General features: G+C 43.1%; 1 protein-coding gene and 3 pseudogenes across 50 annotated transcripts; all 4 read left to right on the top strand.

Moving 5' to 3' along the window:
- Positions 1-689: 689 nt before the first annotated feature.
- LOC147461830 (uncharacterized) lies at positions 690-21138 on the top strand. Of its 50 annotated transcripts, none has more exons than XM_086509263.1 (12): positions 703-1183; positions 1426-1596; positions 1686-1766; positions 2004-2040; positions 2127-2285; positions 5186-5270; positions 5359-5500; positions 7642-7744; positions 9991-10071; positions 19245-19846; positions 19968-20522; positions 20697-21138. In XM_086509263.1, the coding sequence occupies exons 3-8, from the start codon at positions 1742-1744 to the stop codon at positions 7722-7724; spliced, it is 531 nt and encodes a 176-aa protein (XP_086365389.1). In that variant the 5' UTR covers positions 703-1183; positions 1426-1596; positions 1686-1741; the 3' UTR covers positions 7725-7744; positions 9991-10071; positions 19245-19846; positions 19968-20522; positions 20697-21138. The 50 variants fall into 50 exon arrangements, with proteins under 50 accessions (XP_086365386.1, XP_086365385.1, XP_086365389.1 ...); XM_086509268.1 differs by having other exon boundaries at positions 706-1183; positions 5186-5265; positions 5453-5500; XM_086509265.1 differs by lacking the exon at positions 7642-7744 and having other exon boundaries at positions 705-1183.
- LOC147461833 (uncharacterized) lies at positions 2758-4374 on the top strand (annotated as a pseudogene).
- On the top strand, positions 5584-7635 carry LOC147461832 (uncharacterized; annotated as a pseudogene).
- On the top strand, positions 7948-10025 carry LOC147461831 (uncharacterized; annotated as a pseudogene).
- Position 21139: the final 1 nt, after the last annotated feature.

Raw genomic sequence — 21139 nt, 5'->3', positions numbered from 1 at the left:
AGACATCAAATGCTCGTGGTTACACAAGTAGCTTTACATCATTTATGGCAAATGATGTTTTTGCATTATTTCATTTGTTTTATTGCCATGCAGTGGTTATGCTAGATTTGTGTGGTTGGATTTTTGGTACGTCAGAGGTTGGACTATGTTACTGCCCAACTCTGGCCATAAATGATGTTTTTGCATTATTTCATTTGTTTAATTGCCATGCACTGGCTATGCTAGATTTGTGGTGGTTGGATTTTTGGTACGTCAGAGGTTGGACCATGTTAGTGCTCAACTCTCACTTGGGGGTGTGGGAAAAAAAGGGCTTAAGGATACTCACCTACCCCTAGGGTAAAGGGGCCAATAAAAAACCACCCCCCAAAGAAAGGACAATGACAACCCCAATAATAAGACAAAGCTGAACCAACTTTGTGCAATTCAAAAGAATGCTCAACGTTCATCTTATTTGAAATGCAACCTTTTCATTGGGCAATGGATGACTTTAATCCTTGTTGGCACCCATGTCTTTCTTTTGGGGTTGGTGTGTATTCTTTTTCACACCCATTTTTGTTACACAGGAATGCATAAATGGATTAATAACTTTCGGCTCCGATCGTAAAAAAAGTTGAGATCAATTTTTTCGTGAAACTCTCAACGAAGCGAATCAAATGAGCTACTGATTCGTTATAATTGGGCTCAGAGATCGGAGATCTAGGCTCCCTCTCTTAGGTGGCCTTAAGTTGGGGGTTTTACCCTAATCTTGGTGTGCAGGATACCTAACGTTAAGCGAGTCTATCCCCAATATGTAATAACCCTTAAGTTGGGGGTTTTACCCTAATCTTGGTGTGCAGGATACCTAACGTTAAGCGAGTCTATCCCCAATATGTAATAACCCATTCAGTAGCCAACACCCGGCTCCTCGGCTCCTACTGCATTATCTCACTATCTTGTACGCTCGCTCTTGCTCACGCTTTCTGGTGCACCCACCGTCTTCCATCTCCTTCCCATCGAGTGTGTGTCCCGCACCGAATGTCTACGTGCATGAAAGTCTCTACCTGCTAGCCCTTCCCTCTTTCGATTTGTGTTTGTGTTCCGTCTCACAGACATCAGCTTGCAGCTTATACTGGCTTTTATTAGTATGTATGTCTCTGTCGCCAATCGAGATTATCAGCTTTGTACAAATGATATGCTGGGATCTGTAAGTATTGCTTATGAGTGTTTTCTTTAGAACTTCTTTCTGGAGAGATTGCGTCCTATGGTAATTGCTTGACTCAAGATTGCATGGCTCAAGTGGGCTTAGTAAGACCTTTGGAAATTGTTGTTTGTCCCACTCGGAGGAGTTCAATATCAATGCATTGTTGCTTATGCTGGCTGTTCTTAGTATGCTGTATAGAATAGTATCAATGTGTAGCAATATAAGCAACATGCAATCGGATGCAGAATGCGAGGGGGTTATTTGAGGCAGCAACGTCTGGTAGCTAAGCCTGGCCTTCTTCTGCAGTACAGCCACGAGCTCTTATACTGCTACTTTGCAAAAGAGCAACGCCCATGATTACAACTAGCAGCTCAAGAGGACCTCCAAATGAGAAAAGCTCAAACAACAAGCTCAAGGTGAGATCCATTATGCATGCATAGGATTGGGCTAGTCTTCTACCTATTTTTGTAGATTGAAATCTAATGTGTATACTTATGTATTTTAGGTTACTAAGGGACGGCGGTGGACGTATGTCATTGGCGATGGATGTGACTGAAGGGCATGAATAGGAATGCTCCTCAATATGGTGAGGGTCTTTGATGCTCACTCAGTAATTATGACAGTGCTCAGTGTTGATTTATAATGTGAAACTGTTTACTGCATCAGAGAATTTGAAACTCTTTTAACAATAAGATTTGAACAATATAAATACACTCTTAGAAAACAGTGGAGATGATATGAACTTGAAACATTGTTCTTGTAGTTGATACACATGAAACTTATAACAATAAAACTCTTGTAGCTTTGGATTTATGATCAGCAGGGACCAAAAAGGGAACCAAGATATTTGAACGCGGCTGGTAAGATAGTTAAAAAATTTACATCTATTTGAACAAAAAGATTCAAAAGATACTTGAACGAAAAGATGTGTATGAAAACAATGCAGGTACATTGTGTTAAGGAAGGGAGGATATGAAGTTGGTAGGCAAAATAACTTTGTAATCAAAGTCTGGTCTTTAAATAGGGAGGACGTCTCGGTCTCATTTCTGGTTGCGTTTTTGGATTCGCATTTTTTCCAATCGTCTTCGAGCAAGGGCATGGTAAGGTGTGTCGAATTTTGTTGTTGGAAAATTTTGTAGGTTTCTCACTTAAAGTTTAAAATTTAGGCGAATTTTGTTGTTGGGATTACAGTCATAGTTACAGGGAATGGCCATTTTCAGGTTCCCATTCCCCGTTCTCATCCAAATTTCCCGTTCCGGGTCCCCGTTCTGTGTATCAAACGTGAGAATTCGAAACAGGGGAAGGCATTTCGCGGATGTTGCCGTTCTCCGTTCCCCGTTCTGATTTCTCGTTGCGGGTAACTATGATTATAGTAAAGCTAGGTTTCTTTCGAGTACTGAGAGGCAGGCTTTTGCGATGGCTTACTTAAAGTTGCCATTCTATGGTCGCGTGGTCGCTAGGGCTTTGTTGTAGGTAGTGTGGGCTTTGCAGCTGGTAGAGCCATTATCCAAGGATTCTCAAGTATTTCTTTACTTGATGAAGGCCATGATTGTATACCCGAAGTACTTGCTACGATGATGGCTATGTTAGGGCGTCGGGTATGTAGTCTCTCTGTTCAGTTTTTTTTCTTTTCGCTCTCCTAGGCTTTGCAACATAAGCTGCTGATAGTGAGGGAGCACCTGTCTCTGCGTGGTAGTTTTGGAAACGAGAAGCAGAGGTAAAGGTAGCGAAGGTGAAGGCAGGGGCAGAGGCAAAGGTAGAGGCAGAGGCAGCGGCTGAGATAATGCAGAGACATTAGAAGCTTTGAAACGGAGGTGCGACTCCGATGCACAGATTGCCTTTGTGCATCGGAGTCACACCTCCATTTCAAAGCTTTTAGTTTCTGTGCAATTATTTCGGCCACTGTCTCTATCACAGAGACAAGATTGGAGATTTTGCAATATAAATACCAATTAAACACAAGAGGCATCCCGGAGCTTTTTATCAAGGCTCCTACAAGGGATGCCCATCTCTATTGCTATAGAAAGGCGCACGAGGAGCAGTTACCGGAGGTATAGAGAAGAATTTATAAAGATTTGGCCACCAATTGATTTCCTCAAGCAAAAAAAGAGCTTTGGTAAGTTGTCCTCGAGATGCCTACCATGATTGACTTCAAAGAGGACATGGGAAATGTCCTCTTTTCACATAATCTGGACCTTCTTGTTACGAAGTTCACTACCTTCCATAGGGAGTTTCACCATTTTCATCATGGTGCAATAAGGTAGAGGGATGGGATTGTTTTTGTACGCGAACACATCCGGAAAGAAATCCATGATACTATCGTGGATCCTTTTCAATTGGAAGGTTTTTATGCGTGCTATGGTGAAAAAGATAAATGTATACTGATTCCGATTTTATTCCGGTTATACTGAATGTCTGGTTGTTGTATACAGATTTTTGAAATTTTCATGTTTTATGTGTATTCCGCTACAGTCTCTCGAAAGTCTGGTTTCTGCCATGCATTGGTCATGCTAGATTTTTGGTGGTTGTACATAGATTTGTGGCACGTCAGAGGTTGGAACATGTTACTGCCTAACTCTGATTCGTTAAGACATCAAATGCTCGTGGTTACACAGGTAGCTTTACATCGTTTATGGCAAATGTAACAGACTTGGACACTGCAAGCCAAGAATCAATCACGACAGCACCAAATAACCACTTTAAAACAACTCATAGGTCACAATAGATTTGCGGTGGCCTGGCGAAGTTCCGTGCCTAGAGATATTGGCCCCAAAGACTGGCGCCCCTCTCGGTATTTCTTTATGTATTAAAAATCAATGTCAGAGTACAAGAGGAGTTAGGGTTTCACTGTTAGACCATGTTCCCGCCCAACTCTGGCCAGAAATTATGTTTTTGCATTATTTCATTTGTTAAAAAGCCATGCACTGATTGTGCTAGATTTGTGGCGGTTGGATTTTTTGTACGTCAGAGGTTGGATCATGTTACTGCCCAACTCTGACTTGAGGGGGAGATTTGATGTATGAAATGCTGGAATTTTTGATGGGGAAGAATTTCATTAGAGTCGCTAGACATCGCTCAACAAGTGGAAGTGGAATGATGACGTGGCACCATGGTTTGAGGAGTGTGCGGAGGATTTTTCCAAATTATGTGGGAAAAAAAAGGGCTTGAGTAAGGATACTCACCTATTTCTATTCGTGGTGTGCAGGATACCCAAAGAGAGGATAAAAACTAACGTTAAGCGAGTCTATCCACACCTAGCTCCTCGGCTCCTACTGAATAGGTGAGTATCCTTACTCAAACTCTGACTTGGGGGGGATACTCACCACGATTAGGAATAGGTGAGTATCCTTACCCAACTCTGTCTACGTGCATGAAAGTCTCTACCTGCTGCCCCTTCCCTCTTTCGATTTGTATTTGTGTTCAGTCTCAAAGACATCACCTATCTTTGTAGATTGAAATGTAATGTGTATACTTATGTATTTTAGGTTACTAAGGGATGGCGGCGGACGTATGTCATTGGCGATGGATGTGACTGAAGGGCATGAATAGGAATGCTCCTCAATAGGGTGAGGGTCTTTGATCCTCACTCAGTAATTATGATAGTGCTGAGTGTTGATTTATAATGTGAAACAGTGTACCGCATTAGAGAATTTGAAACTCTTTCAACAATAAGATTTGGACAATATAAATACACTCTTACAAAACAGTGGAGAAGATATGAACTTGAAACATTGTTCTTGTAGTTGATACACATGAAACTTATAACAAAAAAACTCTTGTAGCTTTGGGTTTATGACCAGCAAGGGACCAAAAAGGGAAACAAGATTTTTGAACATGGCTGGTAACATAGTCAAAAAATTTACAACTGTTCGAGCAAAAAGATTCAAAAGCTATTTGAGCGAAAAGATGTGTATGAAAAAAATTCAGGTACATTGTGTTAAGGAGGGGAGGATATGAAGTTGGTAGGCAAAATAACTTTGTAATCAAAGTCCGGTCTTTAAATAGGGGAGGACGTCTCGGTCTCATTTCTGGCTGCGTTTTTGGATTCTCATTTTTTCCAATCGTCGTCTTCCAGCAAGGGCATGGTAAGGTGTGTCGAATTTTGTTTTTGGAAAATTTTGTAGGTTTCTCACCTTCAAGTTTAAAATTTAGGCCAATTTTTTGTTGGGATCCTAAAGCTAGGTTTCTTTCGAGTACTGAGACGCAGCTTTTGCGATGGCTTACTTAAAGCTGGCATTCTATGGTCGTGTGGTCGCGTGGGCTTTGTTGTAGGTGGTGTGGGCTTTGCAGCTGGTAGAGCCATTATTCAAGGATTCTCAGGTATTTCTTTACTTGATGAAGGCCATGATGGTATACCCGAAGTACTAGCTACGATGAAGGCTATGTTGGAACGCCTGGTATGTAGTCTCTCTGTTCATTTTCTTTCTTTTCGCTCTCCTAGGCTTTGCAACAGAAGCTGCTGATAGTGAGGGAGCAGCCGTCCCTGCGTGGTAGTTTTAGAATCTAAAAGCAGAGGTAAAGACCGTGAAGGTGAAGGCAGAGGCAGTGAAGGCAGGGGCAGAGGCAAAAGGAGAGGCGGAGGCAGCGAAGGTTCAGGCAGAGGCAGTGACTGAGATATTGCAGAAACATCAAAAGCTTTGGAATGGAGGTGCGACTCCGATGCACAGATTGCCTTTGTGCATCGGAGTCACACTTCCATTTCAAAGCTTTTAGTTTCTGTGCAATTATTTCGGCCACTGCCTCAATCACAGAGACAAGATTGGAGATTTTGCACTATAGATACCAATTAAATGCAAGAGGCATCCAGGAGCTTTTTCTCAAGGCTCTTACAAGGGATGCCCATCTCTATATCTATAGAAAGGTGCAGGAGGAGCAGTTATCGTAGGTATAGAGAAGAATTTATAAAGATTTGGCCACCAATTGGTTTCCTCAAGCGAAAAAGGAGCTTTGGCAAGCTGTCCTCGAGATGCCTACCATGATTGACTTCAGAGAAGACATGCAAAATGTCTTCTTTTCACATGATCTTGACCTTCTTGTTACGAAGGTCACTACCCTCCATAGGGAGTTTCACCATTTTCATCATGTAAAGAAATCCATGATACTATCGTGGATCCTTTGCAATTGGAAGGTTTTATGCGTGCTATAGCGAAAAAGATAAATCTGAATGTTCGTTTTGGAGATGAATGCGAGGTGATTGAGGGTGCCAAGGAAGATTAGGTGAACTTTGTATGGGGAACCTTACTTGTATTCAGCTGGTACAGTCCTCAAAAGGATATGATATGGCATCTGGTTAATTGACATGTATCCCGGAGAGTATGCCATTTTGAATTTTGGTAACGAGTTAATTGACATGCTCTGGCTATTGGCTATGCTAGATGTTTGGTAGCTGTAGACAGAATTTTGAAATTTTCATGTTTTATGTGTATTTCGCTACAGTCTCTCGAAAGGCAGGTTTCTGCCATGCACTGGTTATGCTAGAGTTTTGGTGGTTGTATATAGATTTTTGGTACGTCAGAGGTTGGAACATGTTACTGCCTAACTCTGATTCGTTAAGACATCAAATGCTCGTGGTTACACAGGTAGCTTTACATCAATTATGGCAAATGTAAATGACTTGGACACTCCAAGTCACGAATCAATCACGACAGCACCAAATAACCACTTCAAAACAATTCACAGATCAAAATAGATTTGCCTTGGCCCGGCAGAGTTCCGTGCCTAGAGATATTGGCCCCATAGACTGGCCCTCCTTTCGGGTTTTTCTATATGTATTAAAAATCAATGTCAAGAGTACAAGAGCGGTTAGGGTTTCACTCTCAGACTCTGCGTCCAGACTCCAAATGCTCTGAGAAGTGAGTCCCTTACCGCATATGAAAAGGTTACAAGGGATGCCCAATCGCAAAGCCCCAAAAGCTTGCAAGCAAAACCAGATTCTCTCTCTCTCTCAAATGAGAGCAAGTAAAATTTAGCATGTTCTTTCTCTCTCTCAAAGCGTAGCAGAAAGCCAGCAATAATGTGTCGCTAGCTGCTTTTCTTCCAGCCCGCTTTTTCCGCCGCAAATTACGGAATCCTCCGTACATTGATGCTTGGTACTGGTGCCAAAATTTAGTGTTTTCTACCACTTAGGGTTTCAGCCAGCAGTGAGGGTTAGGGTTTCTGTAAAATTAGGGTTTCTGTAAAATTAGGGTTTCTGGCAGAAATTAGGGTTTGCAGGATTTTTAGGGTTTATGTCAGAAATTAGGGTTTCTGTTGTCGGTAGCCACGTCATCACTTTGTGACAGCAAATGATGTTTTTGCATTATTTCATTTGTTTAATTGCCATGCACTGGTTATGCTAGATTAATGGTGGTTGGATTGTTGGTACATCAGAGGTTGGACCATGTGACTGCCCAACTCTGTGGCCATAAATGATGTTTTTGCATTATTTCATTTGTTTAATTGCCATGCACTGGTTGTGCTAGATTTGTGGTGGTTGGAGGATTCTCAGGTATTTCTTTACTTGATGAACGCCATGATTGTATACCCGAAGTACTTGCTACGATGATGGCTATGTTGGGACGCCTGGTATGTAGTCTCTCTGTTCATTTTCTTTCTTTTCGCTCTCCTAGGCTTTGAAACAGAAGCTGCTGATAGTGAGGGAGCACCCGTCCCTGCGTGGTAGTTTTGGAAAATAAAAGCAGAGGTAAAGGCAGCGAAGGTGAAGGCAAAGGTAGTGGCTGAGATAATTGGAGAGACGTTAAAAGCTTTGAAACGGAGGTGCGACTCCGATGCACAGATTGCCTTTGTGCATCGGAGTCACACCTCCATTTCAAAGCTTTTAGTTTCTGTGCAATTATTTCGGCAACTGCCTCTATCACAAAGACAAGATTGGAGATTTTGCAATATAAATAGCATTGAAACGCAAGAGGCATCCCATAGCTCTATCACAGAGACAAGATTGGAGATTTTGCAATATAAATAGCATTGAAACGCAAGAGGCATCCCATAGCTCTATCACAGAGACAAGATTGGAGATTTTGCAATATAAATAGCATTGAAACGCAAGAGGGATCCCATAGCTTTTTATCAAGGCTCTTACAAGGGATGCCCATCTATATTGCTATAGAAAGGCACTGGAGGATTAGTTACCGTAGGTATAGAGAAGAATTTATAAAGATTTGGCCACCAATTGATTTCCTCAAGCAAAAAAGGAGCTTTGGCAAGCTGTCCTCGAGATGCCTACCATGATTGACTTCAGAGAAGACATGCAAAATGTCCTCTTTTTACATGATCTCGACCTTCTTGTTAGGAAGGTCACTACCTTCCATAGGGAGTTTCACCATTTTCATCATGGTGCAATAAGGCAGAGGGATGGGATTGTTTTTGTACGCGAACACATCCGGAAAGAAATCTATGATACTATCGTGGATCCTTCGCAATTGAAAGGTTTTGTGCGTGCTATGACGAAAAAGATAAATCTGAATGTTCGTTTTGTAGATGAATGTGAGGCGATTGAGGGTGCCAAGTAAGATTAGGTGCACTTTGTATTGGGAACTTTACTTGTATTCAGCTGGTACAGTCCTCAAAAGGATATGATATGGCATCAGGTTAATTGACATGCATCCCAGAGAGTATACCACTTTGAATTTTGGTAACGAGTTAATTGACATGCTCTGGCTATGCTAGATTTCTGGTGGCTGTCTACAGATTTTTGAAATTTTAATGGTTTACATGTAATCCGGTTATGCTAAATGTCTGGTAGCTGTATACAGGTTTTTGAAATTTTCATATTCTATGTGTATTGCTACAGTCTCTCGAAAGGCAGGTTTCTGCGATGCACTGGTTATGCTACATTTTTGGTGGTTGTATATAGTTTTTTGGTACGTCAGAGGTTGGAACATGTTACTGCCTATCTCTGATTCGTTAAGACATCAAATGCTCGTGGTTACACAGGTAGCTTTACATCATTTATGGCAAATGTAACAGACTTGGACTTGCCAAGAATCAATCACGACAGCACCAAATAACCACTTCAAAACAATTCACAAATCACAATAGATTTGCCCTGGCCCGGCGGAGTTCCGTGCCTAGAGATATTGGCCCCAGAGAGTGGCGCCCCTTTTGGTATCTCTATATGTATTAAAAATCAATGTCAGAGTACAAGAGCGGTTAGGGTTTTACTCTCAGACCATGTTCCTACCCAACTCTGGCTCGAAATGATGTTTTTGCATTATTTCATTTCTTAAATTGCCATGCACTCGTTGTGCTAGATTTGTGGTGGTTGGATTTTTGGTACGTCAGAGGTTGGACCATGTTACTGCCCAACTCTGACTTGGGGGGGAGATTTGATGTATGAAATGTTGGAATTTTTGATGGGGAAGGATTTCATTAGAGTCGCCAGACGTCCCTCAACAAGTGGAAGTGCAATGATGACCTGGCACCATGGTTTGAGGAGTGTGCGGAGGATTTTTCCAAATTATGTGGAAAAAAAAGAGCTTGAGTAAGAATACTCTCCTATTGCTAATCCTGGTGTGCAGGATACTCAAAGAAAGGGTAAAAACTAACGTTAAGCGAGTCTATCCACACCTGCCTCTTCGGCTCCTACTGCATTATCTCACTATCTTGTACGCTCGCTCTCGCTCACGCTTTCTTGTGCATCGATCGTCTTCCATCTCCTTCCCATCGAGTGTGTGTCCCGCACCAAATGTCTACGTGCATGAAAGTCTCTAGCTGCTGCCCCTTCCCTCTTTCGATTTGTGTTTGTGTTCAGTCTCACAGACATCACCTATTTTTGTAGATTGAAATCTAATGTGTATATTGATGTATTTTAGGTTACTAAGGGATAGCGGTGGACGTATGTCATTGGCGATGGATGTGACTGAAGGGCATGAATAGGAATGCTCCTCAATAGGGTGAGGGTCTTTAATCCTCACTCAATAATTATGACAATGCTGAGTGTTGATTTATAATGTGAAACTGTTTACTGCATCAGAGAATTTGAAACTCTTTTAACAATAAGATTTGAACAATATAAATACACTCTTAGAAAACAATGGAGAAGATATGAACTTGAAACATTGTTCTTGTAGTTGATACACATGAAACTTATAACAATAAAACTCTTGTAGCTTTGGATTTATGACCAGCAAGGGACCAAAAAGGGAAACAAGATATTTGAACCCGGCTGTTAAGATAGTTAAAAAATTTACAACTGTTCGAGCAAAAAGATTCAAAAGCTATTTGAGCGAAAAGATGTGTATGAAAACAATGCAGGTACATTGTGTTAAGGAGGGGAGGATATGAAGTTGGTAGGCAAAATAACTTTTTAATCAAAGTCCGGTCATTAAATAGGGGAGGACGTCTCAGTCTCATTTTTGGTTGCGTTTTTGGATTCTCATTTCTTCCAATCGTCGTTTTCGAGCAAGGGCATGCTAAGGTGTGTCGAGTTTTGTTGCTGGAATATTTTGTAGGTTTTTCACCTTCAAGTTTAAAATTTAGGCGAATTTTGTTGTTGGGATTACACTAAAGCTAGGTTTCTTTCGAGTACTAGGACGCAGGCTTCTGCGATGGTTAACTTAAATGTGGCATTTTATGGTCGCATGGTCGCGTGGGCTTTGCTATAGGTGGTGTAGACTTTGCACTGTGTAGTTGGTAGAGCCATTATCCAAGGATTCTCAGGTATTTCTTTACTTGATGAAGGCCATGATTGTATACCCGAAGTACTTGCTACGATGATGGCTATGTTGGGACGCCTGGTATGTAGTCTCTCTGTTCATTTTCTTTCTTTTCGCTCTCCTAGGCTTTACAACAGAAGCTGCTGATAGTGAGGGAGCACCCGTCCCTGCGTGGTAGTTTTGTAAACTAAAAGCAGAGGTAAAGGCAGCAAAGGTGAAGGCATAGGCAATGGCTGAGATAATTGCAGAGACATTAAAAGCTTTGAAACCGAGGTGCGACTCCGATGCACAGATTGCCTTTGTGCATCTTGCCTCTGTGCATCGGAGTCACACCTCCATTTCAAAGCTTTTAGTTTCTGTGCAATTATTTCGGTCACTGCCTCTATCACAGAGACAAGATTGGAGATTTTGCAATATAAATACCAATTAAACGCAAGAGGCATCCCGGAGCTTTTTATCAAGGCTCTTACAAGGGATGCCCATCTCTATTGCTATAGAAAGGCGCAGGAGCAGCAGTTACCCGAGGTATAGTGAAGAATTTATATATATTTGGCCACCAATTGGTTTCCTCAAGCAAAAAAGGAGCTTTGGCAAGCTGTCCTCGAGATGCCTACCATGATTGACTTCAGAGAAGACAAGCAAAATGTCCTCTTTTTACATGATCTCGACCTTCTTGTTAGGAAAGTCACTACCTTCCATAGGGAGTTTCACCATTTTCATCATGGTGCAATAAGGCAGAGGGATGGGATTGTTTTGTACGGGAACACATCCGGAAAGAAATCCATGATACAATCGTGGATCCTTTGCAATTGGAAGGTTTTATGCGTGCTATGGCGAAAAAGATAAATCTGAATGTTCGTTTTGGAGATGAATGCGAGGTGATTGAGGGTGCCAATGAAGATTAGGTGTACTTTGTATGGGGAACTTTACTTGTATTCAGCTGGTACAGTCCTCATAAGGATATGATATGGCATCGGGTTAATTGACATGTATCCCGGAGAGTATGCCACTATGAATTTTGGTAGCGAGTTAATTGACATGCTCTGGCTATGCTAGATTTTTGGTGGCTGTGTACAGATTTCTGAAATTTTTATGGTTTACATGTAATCCGGTTATGCTAAATGTCTGGTAGCTGTATACAGATTTTTGAAATTTTTATGTTTGCTCTGTATTCCGCTACAGTCTCTCGAAACGCAGGTTTCTGCTATGTACTGGTTATGCTAGATTTTTGGTGGTTGTATATAGATTTTTGGTATGTCAGAGGTTGGAACATGTTACTACCTAACTCTGATTTTCGTTAAGACATCAAATGCTCGTGGTTACACAGGTAGCTTTACATCATTTATGGCAAATGTTATAGACTTGGACACTCCAAGCCAAGAATCAATCACGACAGCACCAAATAACCAGTTCAAAACAATTCACAAATCACAATAGATTTGCCCTGGCCCAGCGCAGTTCCGTGCCTAGAGATATTGGCCCCAAGGAGTGGCGCCCCTTTTGGTATTTCTATATGTATTAAAAGTCAATGTCAGAGTACAAGAGCGGTTAGGGTTTCACTCTCAGACTCTGCATCCAGATGCTCTGAGAAGTGAGGCCCTTACCGCGTATGAAAAGGTTACAAGGCATTCCCAAACGCAGAGCTCCAAAAGCTTGAAAGCAAAAGCAGATTCTCTCTCTCTCTCTCTCTCTCTCTCTCTCTCTCTCTCTCTCTCTCTCTCTCTCTCTCAAATAATAGCAAGTAAAATAAAGCATGTTCTTTCTCTCTCTCAAACTGTAGCAGAAAGCCAGCAATAATGTGTCGCTAGCTGCTTTTCTCTGAGCCCGCTTTTTTTCCGCTGCAAATTCCGGAATCTTCCGTAAACTGTTGCCACGTGGCATTGGCGCCAAAATTTAGGGTTTTCAGCCACTTAGGGTTTCAGCCAGCAGTGAGGGTTAGGGTTTCCAAAAATTAGGGTTTTTGTAAAATTAGGGTTTTTGGCAGTGAAGGTGAAGGCAGAGGCAATGGCTGAGATAATTGCAGAGACATTAAAAGCTTTGAAACGGAGGTGCGACGTCGATGCTCAGATTGCCTTTGTAGTCGCACCTCCATTTCAAAGCTTTTAGTTTCTGTGCAATTATTTCGGCCACTGCCTCTATCACAGAGACAAGATTGGAGATTTTGCAATATAAATACTAATTAAACGCAAGAGGCACCCCGGAGCTTTTTATCAAGGCTCTTACAAGGGATGATCATCTCTATTGCTATTGGACGCTGAGTTTGCCGATGACTCAGCCTTGTACATAAAGGGCCAGGAGGCCAATCTGCGCAGATGTGAGGAGGCTTTGGAGACTTTCTGTTGTGCATCGAGCGCAATGATCAACTGGAGAAAGACAGTGGCTTTCTCGGTTGACAGTGCTCTTGCGTCAGATTAGATGCGAGGAGAGGGTTTCAGGTGGATTTCTCCAGGGACTGCATTTCGGTACTGCATTTCGGTACTTGGGTTGTCAGGTTGGTTCGGACTTGTCCCTCGAGCAACAGATTGCTCCTCTTCTCCTGTCCATCAGGAGAAAGCTGTTACATTGGAGCTCAACACGACTTTCGTTGGCTGGTAGAGTAGTAGTTGCCAACCAGGTGTTGTTGGCAACTATGTAGTACATCACTTCTTGCTGGATCTTCTCGAGTTCTTGTATCAGCCAGGTAGAGAGGCTGATTAGGAACTTCCTTTGGTCAGGTCGTGACACTCAGGTTGCCCGAGCCAAGGTGGCTTGGTCGGTCATCACACTTCCTTGTCCTCAGGGAGGGCTTGGGATCATTGAACCAGCATAGCAGAGCAGAGTTCTTGGGAAGTTCGTAGTCAGAGGACTTCTTCCAGGACAGGAGCCCTGGAAGAAGTTCTTGCCGGAGAGGCTTCGTGCCAGGGTGCCTCAGTCAGGAGGCCCTTGGCAACCTTCGACCAGATGGATCTTTATAGAGTTGCACCGAGTTGGTTTGAGCAGGAGATTGGAGGACCGCTTCACTGTGAGTTTGCTTCGATCTTGGGAGCTCTTACGGCGTGGCCTGGAGCAGAGACAGCCGACGTGAATGGAGGAGCGCCTACGGCAGCCCCTCGTCTGGAACCCCATGGTTAGCACTCAGAAAGGCCACTTGGTTGGTAGTCGACCTCATGTTTCTTGGGGTCCCATGGCAGCAGGTCCAGCGCGCTCTCTAGGTGACTGGCTAGAGTTCACAGGTTTGTCAGAGGAGGTGCAGGGTTTCCAGTTACAGGGCATGAGAGGGGTGCAGAGCATGTGTCAGGACATCTCAGAGTCAGTTCCAGCTGAGTGGCTCACGCCTCTCGAGCCAGTAGCACCCCTGTGGATGGGAGCCTTCACACGACTAGAGGTTCTCATTTCAGTCAGGGCCTGCTCAGAGTCTATCTCAGCTCTGTTCTTCGAGCTTCAGGGTGGGGGACGACTACAACGAGTTGCAGTAGAGGCCTCGCAGGTAGCAGAGTGCTGTTTTCAGAGGATCCGAGTAGTGGGCATCTGTGGGAGGACCTGCGTCATAGACCCTGACCCAACAGTTCTTGAGACATGACACTGGAGGCTATGGGCTTGTGAGTGTAGTTCGTTGGCACGAGTACAGTGGGATCCTGGTGAGTGGCTATGGAGGGACCCCTTCTCTTCTGTAGACCACCCAGGAGTCCCGTTCTTTTGAGTACACTGTTCGAATGGGACGTCATATACTAGCAGCACAGAGAGGGGCCCTCCCCACTGTAGCACGTCATTGGCAGGAGGAGGGTCTAACAGTCGAGTTCTTGGCAGACTTTTGGGAGGGGTTGTGGGACTCTAGACAACCGAGGCGAGTCACGTTGTTTCAGTGGCTGGTCAAACATAGAGCCACAGCAGTAGGGAGCTGGCTAGTGCATAGTGGTCTCTCGGCCACATGTGCAGCTCGTGACCATTTGGTGGAGAGTCAGCGTCACTGTCTTTGGGACTGTCCCTCAGCCTAGCAGGTGTGGCTACGAGTTCTTCGGCTGATGCCTGCTCTCTCCACGGCTCGATTGTACACTTGGGGGACAGCGGCTTGGTCCACCCTCACGGGCCCGGCACTTCAGTTTGAGCTATCTTCCACCAGCAGGATGATAGTGATGCAGGGGGGACGACCTACACTCCAGCCTGCTACTGAGCTTACTCCACAGGAGTGGTGCAGTGAGAGAGAGGAGTGTTGGGAGCTCATCAGTGGCCTGACACTTTGGTTCATCTGGCGGGCCCGTTGTTTCCGCATCTCTGAGGCTCGCCCTGTGCCACCAGCAGAGATTGTTCGTGACTCTTTGCTAGAGCTGATCCATACTCTCAGAGGACAGCTTGAGGGACTACGGGGCAGCTCCGACCGCATGCGGGAGCGCCGTGAGGCTTTCCTTCGACTCTAGCGCCTTGGGCCTTTCTACACCATAGTCCAGGGGGTGCTCAGATGGCACTACTGTCCACCTGTGTGGCTCTTCCCTCCTCCCATCTCTTGATTTAGCCTCATTGTATATATGCTGTTTTTTCATTGGGAGAGTCTCCCCATCATGCTTGTTGTAGCCCTCTCTTGCAGAGGTGGTTGTAGCCCTATGGGCAGTTTTCATTAACTAATAGAAGGATCTTTTTCTCGGAAAAAAATAATAATTTATAAAGATCTGGCCACCAATTGGTTTCCTCAAGCAAAAAGGAGCTTTGGCAAGCTGTCCTCGAGATGCGTACCATGATTGACTTCAAAGAGGACATGCAAAATGTCCTCTTTTCACATGATCTGGACCTTCTTGTTACGAAGGTCACTACCTTCCATAGGGAGTTTCACCATTTTCATCATGGTGCAATAAGGCAGAGGGATGGGATTGTTTTTGTACGCGAACACATCCGGAAAGAAATCCATGATACTATCGTGGATCCTTTGCAATTGGAAGGTTTTATGCGTGCTATGGCAAAAAAGATAAATCTGAATGTTCGTTTTGGAGATGAATGCGAGGTGATTGAGGGTGCCAATGAAGATTAGGTGCACTTTGTATGGGGAACTTTACTTGTATTCAGCTGGTACAGTCCTCAAAAGGATATGATATGGACGTTGGTTGTTGATGTTCTGCAAATTTCCTACATTAGACTACCAAGAGTTACAATTTGTGGAAAGGAACTGTTGATACCTACCTTGGCACAGCTCTGTGGCTGTTCGTCAAGGCCCATGCGATCAAGGTAAATATTTGGTATGTCGTGATGACTATAGTTGGGTTAAGGCTGATTCCTCTCAAGGTCTACTTTCTTAGAGATAATCTCGCCGTCAATGCTTTCAACCAAAATGTGAGTAGATGAGGTAATATGTACCAAGGTTGCTCCATCTTGACTTGCACTGGTCTACATGGCGGATAGTTTAATATAGAGTAACATCAAGATATATGTTGGTTTTTTTAAGTATGACATAAAACACCTTATTGTTTGAAAGTTGAATCTTCTCAGGGTTCACTTCATTAGAGATAGTTGAAGGAGAATTATGTCCGTCATTGATTTCAACCAGAATTTGAGGTGATGATTTACTGTGTGCGAAGGTTACTGTATGCTGATTTGCAATGGTCTACATTGCTGATAGTTTAGTACAAATAATAACATTACTTATGTTAGTTTTTATTGAAGTATGACTTGAAATACCTCATTGTTGGAAGCTCTCACTGTATGCTACCTTTGAATGTGACAATAATATGAGAAATCTTCATCTTCTAGATGTTGGGAGTAGTTGATTCCGTGCATTTCTACTACTCCACATGTTGTGGAGAAGTCTTGATCTGCTTGAGTCGCCATAGACCTAAGCGCCAAAATAGCTTCATCTTCTCCATTTGCTGCAAATGGCATGGCTGGGACGCGAGAATCAATGTCCTCTGTAGCAGTGGTTTCTTCCTCTTCCACTATGTTCATGTGATTACACGGCATATTTTCGAATTTCACTGCACAAGGATCAAGTGGCCCAATCCCTGTGGCCTTAAATCCAGCTTTGATATTGGTTTCTGTGAAAGATGAGTGTATGGTTTCTTCCTCTTCCACTATGTTCATGTGATTACACGGCATATTTTCGAATTTCACTGCACAAGGATCAAGTGGCCCAATCCCTGTGGCCTTAAATCCAGCTTTGATATTGGTTTCTGTGAAAGATGAGTGTATGGCTTTGGCAGCAATAGTAGCTAGCTCGATCTTGCTAGCTTGCCTTGAAGAAGTCCTTAAGTGCCAGATGTCTCTTTCCTTTCTAAATTGAGCTTTCAAAGGTTTTAACACTGATACATCTAGTGGTTGAAGTTTGTGTGATGTGTGAGATGGCAAAGTAACGATATCAATACCTGATGCATGTGCCTTTGCCACCACACCTAGAGAGACGTGGCTGCCATGACCGTCTAGAATGAGAAGATGTCGACTCTCCTTTCCATAGTGTGCAGTTATTGCTTTGTCAAAGTGGTCCAGCCAAGCTTGAAAGAGTTCGCCTGTCATCCATGCCTTTCTCTGCACAGCCATGGCTGCACCTTCTTCACCGTTTTGAATATAGTTGCTAGTGATTCTGCTGCCTTTAAATGTGTAAAATGAAGGAATTGTATGTCCCGCAGCATTAACGCAACGCAGAACCGTCATCCACTCACGAGAGTCGCATGCGATGCCATAAATTGCCTTCGCTCCTTTTCTTGCCAACACCTTCATACCTTTGTCTCTTGAACTTTGAAAGCCTGTTGCATCAGCATTCCGAATGTTGGAGGGGGGATATTTGTGTGCTTGATATAACTTGACGAGGTTATCATGCAAGGATCTCACTATCTCCGGCCTGAATCGGGCTGCCCTAGATTGGTCCAAACTCTCTGAAACTCTGAATACCAATTTTGGGTGTCTTCTACGAAATGCGTCCCACCAACTTTTGCCGGGAATGCCATTTGAAAAGGGTGTGTGTCTGATCTGGCAGATTTTAGCAACTTTTAGCTTCACATCTAGTACCTATACGCCATACCCAGAATCACATTTCAAAAAGATCCATTTTAATAAAGCCTCCTCCTCTTCTACAGTTAGAACTGTCGTTGGCCCCCCTTTTTTTTAAAGAGTCCTTCCCTCTTCCCAATTTGCAATTGCTGTTTTGCTCATGCCAAATTGCATCGCACATTTCTCCAATGGTAGACGTCCTCGTGCCTTGAGGGGGGCCTTAGCCATATCCTCTTCAGCCCATGTCTTTTGATTGCGTTTCTTTTTAGTTGTGGTGGTTGGATTCTCGAGAATAGGTTGCTGAATCTGTGGCTCCGGAGTTTTTGGTTTTGGGAATTTTGGTTTGGCTTGCAAGGCAAGTGGGGGTTGTTGATTTACCAACTTTCCAGACCTCTTCTTTGTTCTCACAGCTTCTACTCGTGAGGATACTTTAAAGGATGGGCTGGAAGTTTTTTTTGAGTGGATGTCTTGCTTGTGGTTTTCACATTGTGTCCCTTCACAACTTTTGTTGGTAGTGCCATGTTGTACCTGCAGACAAAGCATATATTGGAATGTTGCTTTCAAGGCATGATGCATGCTAAGTTGTGGAAATTAATGAACTGCATGTTTGTAACATTTGACAAGTTACTTGCAGCTGTTGAAAGATAGTTACCTGCAGCTGTTGTTATGAAGTGCATATTTGTAAACATACCATAAATTGGAACATATGCTGTTTTATCTCAGATCAATGCGACTCCTCCTTCACAGAAAACTTCCTCTTGGGTATTCGTTGTGTGACCCCCTCAGGGTTGGCTGCCTGTTTGTTATCGACTTGGATACATTTGTCACTCGTGGGATGATAAGTGGAGCTTTCTCTGTCTCAGGGCTGGCTGCTCGTTTGTTATCTATTTGGATAGGTTTGTCACTCTTAGGGCTGATAAATGGAGCTTTCTTTCGTGGTATCTTGCAAAGGAAGACTGGTAACACGTACTTTTCCACAGCAGCAAACTCATCCGCCTGTTTTGTGCAACAAAAGTGAGGTGCATAAGTAGCCGTCTAATTGAGGATGCCTCTCTATTAGACAAGCTTTACATTCACAAGGAGCAGTGGATGTCATTTTTGCCTGTCAAAGCGGGAAGTTTTTGATTGAAACCTTGTGGTAAGTGAGGTTGCATACTTGAAAGAGCTTGGAGTAAGAGGTTTCTCTCAGTGAGTTTGCATTAGCTGGGATATGCCAAGCACGGTGAGAGAATACTGGGGTATGCTTGCAGGGTGAGACCATACATGAGTTGGGGAATGGTTAGCAGGGTGAGAGACTGTATCTTTGTACTGGCTGGAATAAATAAGGAGTTGCGCATTGTTATCATTATCATTTGATATTTGGAGTATTAAATGCTGAGTTAATTTCGTTGAATCTGCATTGGTTAGTAAATTTTATACGGGTCTGTTCATGATTACTGAGGATGGTCTGCTGTAATTACGTGCAGGTGTGGTTCCTGATTCAGACTAACGATGGACAAAAGCAAAAGGCCAGTCTCAGCAGTAGTGTCACGAAATGCATCCTGCAGAGGGGGGCGTGTATTGGAGTGGCGGGATGGAGCAGGACCTGTTGTGATTGAGTGTATGTCGTTTTGTCTTTTCAAGGACACATTGTAAAAGGTTTCTATTAGTGGATTGAGTTGCGGCTATTTCCCTTCCTTGTTCTTCACTGATTTTTGTCGTCCTTGTTCTTCACCTACTGGCCCCTCTACCCTATAGTTTTAAGTTTGAGGATTAAAAACATACGCACCGGTCGCAAAACTTGCAAAACCTACCAATTTAGAGGTAAATTGGTTATATTTGAAGATTTTCACACTCAACTTCTAAAAATTTTGTAGGTTTCTCACCTTCAAATTTAAAATGTAGGTGAATTTTGTTGTTGGGATTACACTGAAGCTAGGTTTCTTTCGAGTATTGAGATGCAGGCTTCTGCGATGGATTACTTAAAGCTAGCATTCTATAGTCGTGTGGGCTGATGGAGTGCCTACCAACAGGGTGACTTCTGGTGGGGGCTTTGCAGCTGGTAGAGCCATTATCCAAGGATTCTCAGGTATTTCTTTTCTTGATGAAGGCCATGATTGTATACCCGAAGTTCTTGCTACAATGATGGCTATTTTGGGGCGCCTGGTATGTAGTCTCTCTGTTCATTTTCTTTCTTTTCGTTCTCCTAGGCTTTGCGACAGAAGCTGCTGATAGTGAGGGAGCACCCGTCCCTGCGTGGCAGTATTGGAAATTTGAATGTTCGTTTTGTAGATGAATGCGAGGTGATTGAGGGTGCCAATGAAGATTAGATGCACTTGTATGGGAAGCTTTACTTGTATTCAACTGGTTCAGTTCTCAAAAGGATATAATGTCAGTTTTTTGGGTTCTTTTCATCGGGTAAATTGACATGCATCTGGGAAGTATGCCACTTTGAATTTTGGTAACAAGCTAATTGACATGCTCTGGCTATGCTAAATTGCTGGTTGCTGTGTACAGATTTCTGAAATTTTTATGGTGTACATGTATTCTGGTTATGCTAAATGTCTGGTGGCTGTATACAGATTTCTGAAATTTTTATGTTTTATGTGTATTCTGCTACAGTCTCTAGAAAGGCAGGTTTTTGCCATGCACTGGTTATGCTAGATTTTTGGTGGTTGTATACAGATTTTTGGTACGCCAGAGGTTGGAACATGTCACTGTCTAACTCTGATTCGTTAAGACATCAAATGCTCGTGGTTGCACAGGTAGCTTAACATCATTCATGGCAAATGATGTTTTTTGCATTATTTCATTTGTTTAATTGCCATGCACTGGTCATGCTAGATTTGTGGTGGTTGGATTTTTGGTACATCAGAGGTTGGACCATGTTACTGCCCAACTCTGATTCGTTAAGATATCAAATGCCTGTGGTTTCACAGGTGTGGTTACTCGGGGAGCTCTACATCATTTATGGCAAATAGGTTGCTTTTTTAGCGTCGATATCAACCGTCCATGTTCATCGAGCATCAATCTCGACCTTGCAATGCAATTTTATCCCCAAAAAATACCCATTCTCTCTATCCACCCCATTATTGTTCTTCTGACACTTGACCCTTCAAACACAGTTGTGACAACAGAATCGTCATGATGGAGGTCTGTTGACTGGTTCGGCTCACTAGATCTACCAATTGCAATCTGGAACATTTCAACACAACAATAGGGTGCCCTTTCATTTGGAATGGACCTCACATGGAACAACATGGATATGTTGGCTGTCTCACAAGAGGCATGCATGGCTGCTTGCTAAAAGGCTCATCTGGCATTTGATAATGTATTACAAGTGGAGAAAAATGTTAATGCAGTCTATATCTTATTGGTCAAT

Source organism: Adiantum capillus-veneris, chromosome 3 (genome assembly GCF_014529385.1).
Source record: "Adiantum capillus-veneris isolate H3 chromosome 3, ASM1452938v2, whole genome shotgun sequence".
Taxonomy (NCBI): domain Eukaryota; kingdom Viridiplantae; phylum Streptophyta; class Polypodiopsida; order Polypodiales; family Pteridaceae; genus Adiantum; species Adiantum capillus-veneris.
This window is presented reverse-complemented; position numbering and strand designations above follow the sequence as displayed.